The sequence below is a fragment of the Panthera uncia genome, unplaced genomic scaffold (genome assembly GCF_023721935.1).
Source record: "Panthera uncia isolate 11264 unplaced genomic scaffold, Puncia_PCG_1.0 HiC_scaffold_122, whole genome shotgun sequence".
Classification (NCBI taxonomy): Eukaryota; Metazoa; Chordata; class Mammalia; order Carnivora; family Felidae; genus Panthera; species Panthera uncia.
In genome coordinates this window covers 1-10,429 of record NW_026057832.1, presented here as the reverse complement: position 1 = coordinate 10,429, position 10,429 = coordinate 1, and the positions used below count along the sequence as shown (strand labels likewise).

The 10,429-nt window shown below is 53.3% G+C and overlaps 1 protein-coding gene across 1 annotated transcript; it reads right to left on the bottom strand.

The window, feature by feature from the left end:
- Window positions 1–2,395: 2,395 nt before the first annotated feature.
- Window positions 2,396–8,988, bottom strand: LOC125916820 (protein FAM135B-like). The gene is made up of 5 exons (XM_049623093.1): window positions 8,894–8,988; window positions 7,451–7,602; window positions 4,832–4,942; window positions 3,293–3,406; window positions 2,396–2,891 (listed from the first exon to the last, which is right to left on the bottom strand). The coding sequence occupies exons 1-5, from the start codon at window positions 8,962–8,964 to the stop codon at window positions 2,686–2,688; spliced, it is 654 nt and encodes a 217-aa protein (XP_049479050.1). The 5' UTR covers window positions 8,965–8,988; the 3' UTR covers window positions 2,396–2,685.
- Between the last annotated feature and the right edge of the window lie 1,441 nt (window positions 8,989–10,429).

Below are 10,429 nucleotides of genomic sequence, written 5' to 3'. Positions count from 1 at the left end.
TCTCCAGAGCTTTCAACCTGCCATTGAGGTATTAGTCCTGCCCCCAGGTGACGCTAGGTTCACGCCTGCTTCTTGGATGTATTTGGCTTGTGAACAACCAATTCCAGTTGATCTCAATAGTAGCGATGTTTATTTCTAACTACTTCTGAGAGACTTAACAAATCGTAAAAACAAAAAACATAAAATACGCTGAGAATGAAAACATACTAGACCATTATCTTGGCAGGCATTTTGTTTATAATTTTTATAATAAATAATATAATGTCCCTGTTTTACATTTTATATATATATATATTTATGTGTGTGTATATATATATATATATATATATATATATTAGATATCTATACTTCAATAGAAAGAGACATAAAAAAGCCTTTCAAATGAGGCATGACGCACAACACTGGACACTCTTATTTACAATATAGAGATGTAATTTCTACACAATATAATAGATGCTCAGAGGCCAGAGAGGGTTTACAAAGACAGGAGATCACCCCTGTAAAAGAGGGGTGCACCATGCAGCTGGACGTTTATTGCCATTAGTTCTTACCGTGTCCAGACAGCATATTGAAGTTAAAAATGGCATCTGGTTATTGGAAAAGATGACGGTCATCAGATTCCCCCTGGCTCCATAACCACTGGCTACACGGTCTGCAAATGACCAGGGAGTGACGAGCTTTGCTGATGGGTGTCGGAAACACAAAATGAAATGCTCTCATCGGAGGGGCTCTGCATTTGGCCAAAAAGGAGAAGTTGCTACAAACGTACAGTCCTGCACTGACCATGAACACTCGTCTAGACCAGGAAACACCACATCATGGGCTCCACTGCAGGAACGGATTCCTCCTGGGTTATACACTGGGTCGGCGCCATTCGTGAGTAATCAGAGTCTATGTACATCGGGAACTTGGAAAATGACCCTCAGGACTTACTGATCCCATACGGGTTAAGGCTAGGACACAGAGAAAGTTCGCAGAAGACCCACAGAGAAGCCCTAACTCCGTTGTGTGAAAGTCTGCCTTTGTGGCTCATTCAACTCCACCCCCCGCACCCGCCTTCTCCTTTCACAAGGAACCCAGGAGTCTACGATCCTGCAAAGTTGCCCATCTGCATTGGTTTCTCGTTGGTCTGCATTTGTTTTGTAAAGTCGCACTGTTAATATGTGAGGACTAAAATATCAGATAAGCCAAGATTTGCTTGGTTTTATGACCATGGCACTGGTGACCTAAGGTCACGGTCCAGGTGCTGGGACCGGGAATCTGGTCGCAGGTGATCTTCCGCACTTTAGAAGGGGATTTTGCAGAAACAGGAGCCTCTGTCTCCTGAAGATGGGTCTCTGTGTTAATCATCCCTACTGTCCTGGTCCACGTGCTCCTTTAGTACAACTAGGTGATTCTCCGGCCTTCCTTTAGGCCAAGAGTCTACACAGTCTATGAGACCATATCAAACATCCCGGTGATTTTCAAAACTTCCCTTAAGTCATTTGCCACTAACTATTTAAGCTGGGTCCGCAATCTGGCTGTTGTCCTCCTCTCTGATCTCACTGTTGTCCCTGTCGTCCATTGGTTTTTATCAATGGTGACCTCTCCTAGCCCTTTATTTTCCTAAGGCAAGAAGACATTTCTATGGAAAGATAACCAGCACCTTCTTAGAGCTCCCCTGAGGTTTGTAATCCAGCACTCCTCCGTTTAGATGTTTCTCCTTCCACGGAGAGAAGCAGCGGCTGGCCATGGTAATGGTTTTATTTGTATTTTTTTTTTTTTTTTTTTTTTCAGTTGCATCAAATGCTAACATAGCATTTCTTTGGAGGTGTATCAGCAGAAGCCTGACGCATGTGCATTAATCCCAGCTCCCCCTTCCGCTTTACCCCTTAGATTTACCCTAAGTCCGTTTTCCTGACTACAGACAGAGATTTAAGCAATCACAGAAGTAACCTGTGGGCCAGGGCTCTGCATAGACAGTCTGGAGAAGCAGGTGAAGCAATGAGTTCACCTCGTCCCCTCTAGTTACTTCTCTTTGTAACAAACCTGCATCAGAGCATCACCGTTACCCCCCGCCCATACCTTACGTCACCCAACCCACTGCTGCTAACGAAACAGAATTGGAGTTTATAAAGCATTCCTTTGCCCCTTGTTGAGAAGACATGAGGAGAGAATGATCGCGTGGGCATCGCACTGTCTCGAACAAGTGGCACATGTGAATCTATCGAGGATTGTATGTACACAAATATGTTCCACTTCTGCACAGAGATTAACCTGAGTTCTGAAATGCTTGTATGCACTTAATTGAATCAGAATGATAAAGCTATGAGCTAGAAACATACCGGACAAACCTAGTAAATCAAGAACGATCTCTCTGGGAGCCGGTGGTGGATAAAAAGGTGGGCTCGCCAACTCCCAAGTATTCTGTTGCTTTATTTTGTCATAGTTTCCCTCCATATCTTGAAGGAGACTCCAGGTGGCTAGACAGGTTCGGGCAAAGTCTTGTCTTCTGCGTTACTGTACTGGTTCAGCTTTCCCACATCTCCAAAATGGAAGCACCTCGAATGGCCGGTCCCACCCCACCCTCCTTGCCTCGGTGCCTTCCTCTCCGAGCTCTTCCTGGAGTGGCAGCGGGCTGTACAAGGACGTCTCAGCTAAAGCTCTCGCGGATCGCCAGGCTTCCGGCAAGGCTCCCTCCCCCTACTACTTGAAGTATTTGAGCCCCGCCACCAGGAAGAACTTCTCCAGGAAGAGCTCTGAGTCCAGCACGGCGATGTGGGCGGCACGGCCAATCAGGGCGTTGGCAGTGTTGGGCAAGGCGTGGAACACGTTGTGTCGGATCAAAGTGCAATCCTTGGCCTCAACCAGAGGGCGCAGAAGGTTATTGATCATCTCCGCGTACACGGGCCCTGGGAGGAGGGGAGAAGGAGGTGAAGTCGGGGCAGAACCGGCCAGCGGGATCTGGAGAAAAACACTGGGACTGCTGGGTCCCCATCCCAGGAGGGGGGACATCCCAGTGCCCTCAAAGGCGCTGTCGATTTCACGAATTTGCTTGGGCTTTTTACATCAGAAAGCCGGGGGAGGGGGGCGCCTGGGTGGCTCAGTCAGTTAAGCATCTGACTGCAGCTCAGGTCATGATCTCACGGTTTGTGAGTTCGAGACCCGCTTCTCTCTCTCTCTCTCTCTCTCTCTCTCTCTCTCTCTCTGCCCCTCACTAACTTGTGCCCTTTCTCTTTTAGAAAAAACAAAATCCATATAAAAAAACAATCAATCAGAAAGTTGGTTAAAAAAAACATTACATGTGGCTTACCCGTGTGTCTGTCTTTGAGGGCAGTTTTGCACATCTCGATCCGGGCTGAATGAAATGGCACGTAGCGATCTTGGGGAGAAGCTACCAGCACGACATTTTTAAAATACTGCAGACCTGAAGGAGCCGGGAGGGTGCCTTTCACCAGGCGGCTCCCCCTGCCCTCCTGGTTGGCACACACTCTGTGAACTTGCCCCGGGAGAGGGGAAGAGGGAAGACCAGCTGGCTGTGGCACTGTTGTCCCATTAGCCACAGATGCTGAAGGGACACACGGAGAGAGCTGCTCTCAAGGGGGGGAAGGGGAGCTGCAGGCAGGTGACAAGGGAACCTCTCTGGGCAGCGGCACTGAGAGCATAAGGAAGAAAGCCAGTGTTGACTCCACCTTCTCAACGGGGACAGCCCCTACCTGCGGGGCTCATCCCGTCACCCGCAGGAGGAAGACGGCCTCTGAACGCGCCTCGCTGCCTGCAGCCGGTCTCCGGTGCTGGGACAGGGGGGCCGAATGGCACAGCGTGTCCCTTCGTCCTCAGACCTCAGCACGGGCCAGCAGACACTGCCCCCCAGGACCTCAGCCCAGTGCCCCTCCAGCAAGGTGGGACCACTCATCCCAGGTCACATCCCATGACCACCCGCTGGGGGCCAGCCTGCCTCAGTGGCTGGCGGATACAGGGCAGGACCGTAAGGACCAGCCGCGTGCCCCATCTCAGGACAGCTCTGCAGGGTCAGCCCAGCTCCCGAGCTCTCTGTGTCGACCACACCGTCGTCCAGCTTCCCCTCTGCCCTCCTTGCCCCCCGGGGCCGGGGGGGAGTCCGGAAGGCTCGGCGTGGCACAGACACGCGGTGGACAGGACTTGCCCGGGGACCCACACCAGGCGGCAGCCACGCCAGACTGACATTCAGACAGGTGCAGACACATCAGCAGGGGCAGTGTTCACAGGACCACGGGGAGGGGGACACGGGACCGAGGCTGCGCCAGGCTGGCCTGCCCGGCAGGACTGAGCAGGCCACCCGGTCACCTCTCTGCTCCCACCCTGGACACACAGACCACTGCTGCTCTCTGCTCATTCCCACAGCACAGACGGGGACTTCAACACCTCTGTGCGTCTCCTAGTCCACTGGGGGCGAAGGTGTGACTTCAGCCCTGCCTGGGACAGACTCGTGTCTCCCCCTGCACCGCCCACCCGAACGGACAGTGCTTATGTGCCCTTTCTGTGGGGGGATCCCGACCTGGGAAGGAGCAGACCCAGGGCGTGTGACTGGGGCACAGACGGCTTGGCAGGAAGTAGCAGCCACAGCTTCTGTGTGCCAAGAGGACCCCTATGCACACCTCAGCTGGTCTTTGGTGCCCTTCCTCGGGGGCAGCTGAGTTTGTGAGTCGCTGTCGGGCTCCCTGTGAGCTGAAGAGGCTGTGTGTGCTGGGCCTCCTGACTACACCCTTCCCTGAGCATGCTGACGCCGTGGTGAAGTGATCTGGGGTCTCACGGCTGGACCCCCAGCTGCCACTCGTGACCACAGCCACGTGTTGTGGAGGAAGGCCCTCACCTGTTTTCTGGCTGAGTTGGTAGAGGAAACATTTGCGTAGATCAGCATTATCCCTGAAGGTCAGCTGCAGAAGGGACCCGGATTTCTTTAATTTCTGCATGAGCCACAAGCCTAGAAAGACAACAACGCAAGAAAAGAAAAACGAAAGAAAGAACATAAAGAGAGCAAATAATAATAATTGGGGAGGGGTTAACGTGAAACTGTGGTTTTTAGTGAATTTTAAAATAAGAGGGAAGTAGGCACTTTGGCAATTCTTGGGAATTTGGCAATTCTTCCCAATTCTTGGGAAGTTGGGGTAAATTTTTCTCAGGTCCCCGTGGCGGGGTTATAAAATCAAATGATACGGCGATCGCCGTTAGGAGTCCTGACACTTCCATACCCTTTGGCCCATTTGACCTCCTCCCATAAATCTAGCCAAAGGAAATAATCCCAAACGCAGAGCTGTAGGTAGGAATCGTCCTGGGGCGCCTGGGTGGCTCAGTCGGTTAAGCGTCCGACTTTGGCTCAGGTCATGATCTCACAGTCTGTGGGTTCGAGCCCCGCATCGGGCTCTATGCTGACAGCTCAGAGCCTGGAGCCTGCTTCCAATTCTGTGTCTCCCTCTCTCTCTGCCCCTCCCCTGCTCATGCTCTGTCTCTCTCTGTCGCAAAAATAAATAAAAACATTTAAAAAAAAAAAAAAAAGGAATCGTCCTTACAGATCCACGTAGCACACAGACAAATTGAAAGCAGGCTTCCATGTCAGAGTCTATCCCTGACCTTGGTTATGGGGGCACCAACGCTGATGGGGACTATTACATCACCACGACAAAAGTGAGTTTCATACAAACGCAAGGGAATGAATACAATACGGTTCTTTTTGGAACGGTGCAATATTATAATTGTGAAAAAACTGAAATGTGGCTTAAATCACTTGTTTCTACCCAAAGATGGCTTCCCCGGTTTGTGAGGACAGAGAGAACGGCCAAGGAGCCGTCTTCCATTTGTCATGATCATTTCCAGTAATGCCCTTAAAATAACGGAAAGGCAGACAACCAATCTGCTCCATCGGTGAGGAAGGTCAGCAGCCCAGTCTGCCCTGAGGGTCAGGCAAGGTCAGGGGAGCAGTGGCAGGGGGCTGGGAGCTGGGCAGGGCGCAAAGAACCTCGGGGTGGCCCAAGGTGCCACCTAATGGATTGGGGCAATCGGGGACCACTGAAGTCTTTGTCAGGAGCGTTATCTAATAAACTAGCTGCTAAACGAGACCCGATGCCTTCCTTGGGCTCCAGCAGTCACCAGCCCCCGGGGAGCATCCGTGCGACCTGCTGGTCAGTCCACCCCCATCACATCCCTCGGGGCCCTTCATCATCAGGCTTTTGCTGAGAGCACCACTGTCATCTTCTGCCCCTCTCGGTCACCCTGCTTTCCTGTTGTTTGCTGATCGCACCATGCTTCTATGCTATTACACACACTATTTCTCCTGCACCAGAAAACGTGTCCCACCGTTCACTACCTTGGAAAGTCTGCTCATTGTCCAAGATTCATTGAACCTTGCTTCTTTACCCTCCGTGGTGTCCCCAACCTGACAGTACAGAGGAAATCGTGGGAGCCTCCAAGCTGCGGGCCGTGCCAGTGAGTAGAGAATCCGGCTACGGGTGATGCGTGTGTGTGTTAGCAAGCTTCTTCTTTCCTTCTGCTTAATCCTCAACAATTCTCACGTGCGCGTGCGCACACACACACACACACACACCACTGCACACAAAGAGAGATGATGCACATGTTTACAGACATGCAAAGGTACACAACATACACAGTCACATCATAAACGTACCCATGTCTCAAATGCATCCACACAGACACACAAACAGACACACATACACAGCCCCATTTTAAAAAGTAAGGATGGGGCACCTGGGTGGCTCAGTCGGCTAAGCATCCGACTTCGGCTCAGGTCATGATCTCACAGCTTCTGAGTTCGAGCCCCATGTCGGGCTCTGTGCTGACAGCTCAGAGCCTGGAGCCTGCTCTGGATTCTGTGTCTCCCTCTCTCTCTGCCTCTCCACCGTTCACGTGCACTTTCTGTCTCTTTCTCTCTCAAAAATAAACAAACATTAAAAAAAAAGGAAGGAAACTAAGTAGAGAGATGAAAATGTCTTGTCCAGAGTCGTCATGCTGAAGGCTGAAAGAAGGTGCCACCTGTGAGGCAGGAAGTGGGGCCTCCCTGGGCCCTGAATCTGCCTGCTTCTTGGTTTTGGACTTGCAGCCTCCAGACTGTGAGGCATACACTTCTGTCGTTTACAAGCCACCTGGTCTGTGAGGATGTGTCACCACAGCCCGAACAGCCCCAGGCCCCTGCCCCCTCCACACTTCTGTGCCTCAGTCTCTTCCAGCCACGACCCAGGGGTATCACGCTTCTGTTCACAGATGAGATCCTGGGGCACATCTAGTCTGAGCTCACTCGACTCACAAACGAGAGGCCCTCACTCCGAGGCCAAAGCCTTTGCTCGGCATCCCGTGCCCGAAGAGGCTCTGAAGCCACCAGATTCCATCGAGGAGAACATCTGCTTCTGTTTTCATCTTCCCACTGCTCCGAATGGATAGCGAGGGGGGGGGGGGGTCACAGGGCTTGGGCGAGTCTTACCTGTACTAACCAGCGTGCTGTTGTTGTACAGGGTCCCCAGGTGAGGCCCGGACAGCGACAGGAATGTGTGCAGTTTGTTGAGGTAATACCGGAACCGGGGCCGCGTTAGGACCGACCGGATGATGATGTTGCCAAGCGAGTGGCCAATGAAGCTGTTAGGACAGAAACGGCGCGTGAGCGTGGCCTCAGGAGGCCAGCGGCTGGGCGGGCGGCACCACGGGGTCCGCCTCCCTCCCCCACCCCGATTCGAGGGAACGGGCAAAGAGAATGGGGGCTGCTAGCCCATCCTCGCTGGGTCTCCAGATTCTGGCCACAGTTCGCCTGAGACGGAGGCCTTGGGAGCGAGGCCGCTGTTGCCCAGTGTGGCCGGAAGTGCGGGCGTGTGGCCCGGCTCTCCGTTATTGCAGCATCCCTGTGTGCCCTCTGTGTCTCCTCCCCAGCCACCCGGGGGTGCTTTCTGAAATACACACTGGGCACTGAACCATCCTGCTCGTTCACAGGACGAAACCCCATTTCCTTGGCCGGGCTTATGAGGCCCTTCACGACCTGACTTCCGACGGCCTCTGCAATGTACTCATTTCTCACTGTCATTTCACACTTATTGAGCCGCCCGCTGTCGGCTCATGCCGTCTGAGACCCTCCTACACGCTCGGCTCCAGTCACACGGCCACTCACACATCTGTGGACCCAACACACCGTCATCATCCAATCGGGGGCCGGTCGATCGAAACCCTAGCACACGAGAGGTATGCAGCGCCCCACCTCTGCTCATGGCGAGCGTAAGACAGGCCACGTACGGAAATGAATGGGAGTCTACGAGACTGCTTTCCCTCGCTGGTGGCCTGTGACTTTCACCTCATCTCTACGGGCCTCTGACTCCTCATGGTGAGATATAGAAGGGACGCTTTGTCTCTGAGGCCTCGGCGGGCTAATGCCCCACCGTGTCCACAAATGGCAAACGCACAACGACACAAGCCATTTACTGCCACTTGAATCCCGAAACATTGCAGCCAAGCTAACTGCCACAGCGGAAGGAGGGAACGAGCGCAGACGGAAACCTCTCACCAGGCAGTGACGTGTTCCGCTAGGTGCCACAAGGACGCCGGGGCTGGTCCCGCCTGGCGGGTGGGGAACCAGAGGCTCCGAGATTTGGGAAGCTTGCAAGAGTCTGCATGGCCCAGTCGGTACTCGGACGTGTGAGTGTTAGAAGAATAACGGTTCAAACCGAGGGATATTTGTTGGAGCCCAGTCCCTTCCTACTGAGCTACCCAACGTTCCTCCTCCCCCACTCGCTTCCGCTCTGGGAGTCGTCTACCCCGGTAAGTCACAAGTTAGCCTGTCACGGTGGCGGACAGAAGGCAGTACGCTGCAGCTGTATGCAGCCAACATCCAGGAAGGTCACCCCTCTTCCCCCGGCATTAACTCCCTGTGGCTTCCTTTTACCTAATTCGGGATATGGAGAGGTTGTACAGCTGGATGTGCTGAATGATCTCATCCAACAAGCGATCTGTCATGGTATCAAAGTCTGCAAATGTGTCCACCTGGAAGAGGAGAGAGGGGACGGCTGTCGGGCGGGGTCTTCCCTGGGGCACGGCGGCACGTTCTGGGAACTGTGCTGGGATCACGGGCGGGCGGGGGGTTCAGCGCCAAGGAAAGGGGCTCACAGCCCGGGGCTCTAAGGAGGACACTCGGGACGCTGGAGAACCCTCAGTCAGGAGAGTGGCTGGAAACCAACGGGAGAAGCAGGAAGGATGGACCAGACAGCTCCTACCGCCACGTCATATGCCAGGCATTGCGTGTGCCCACTGACTGCTGGCCCCACCGCACCGCGAGGAGACGGGCTCCGAGGGTGAGCCCCGTGCCACCAGGACTCACACCCAAGCCTGCCTGGCCCCAAAGCCCTGCCCTCTCCCCAGCTCAGCCTCGAGACCGCACTCCCAGGCCACGTCCAGGGAAGGATCCAAAGCCATCAGTGACTCCACACGGATTGTCAGAGGACACGGGCATCAAAGGAAGAGGAGAAACGTCATCCGTGTCTTTGAAAACCTTCAAGGGCGGGCATGGGGAAGACAGGCTAGGTTGGTTTATATAACTTCAAAGGTGAACTTTCGGAAACAGATGGGAACCCCGGGGAGGGAGATCCGGGGCCAACATGAAAACCATTTCTCACTAGTGGAACTGTCGGCCAGTGTCATGGGCTCCCTGCACCTGCACGGGGCACCAGCTCCAGAGGTGAACAACAGGTCTTACGAGTATTCACCAGGGTGAGGAAGAAGAGGAGTGGAGAGAAGGCCTTTGGCTCACTGTCACCTGCCATTCAATGGTCCTTGAGGCTCTGGAGGGATGAAGCGCTCTGGTCAATGTCTCAGTGTCACAGAGGGGGACAGAACCACGTCTGCAGGCCAGCTCTCCTGCTTACAGGACCTGCGCCCGGGACTGTTCTTCCCCAGTGCAAACCTGTCTCCTCCAAGTCCTGAAGGCAGACCATGCAGCCTGCTCCTTAGCCGCAGTGTAAGGATTCGGTAAACTTTTGCATCACAGTTAAGACAGAGGCTGCTATGTTCGAGACCCCCCAGCCTTCCAGGCCCTGTTTCCTCAGCTGTGTACTGTCACTTTAACAGGGGTATTGAATACATGGTAGCAATTACAAGGGCGGAGCTGACTTTGATGAGAAATGTTCTGGAGGACAGAGTAGGTTTAAAAACTGATAGCAACTAGGGTGCTTTCATTTGCTTATTTTTTAAGCTTTTTTTTTTTTTAACTTTATTTATTTTGAGAGAGACAGAGAGAAGGGGAGGGGCAGGGAGAGAGGGAGAGAGAGAAAGAATCCCAAGCAGGCTCCACACTGTCAGTGCAGAGCCCGACACGGGGCTCGAACTCACGAACCGTGAGATCATGGCCTGAGACGAAATCAAGAGTCGGAGGCTTAACCGACTGAGCCGCCCAGGCACCCCTGACCAGGGTGCTTTTAAAGGGATG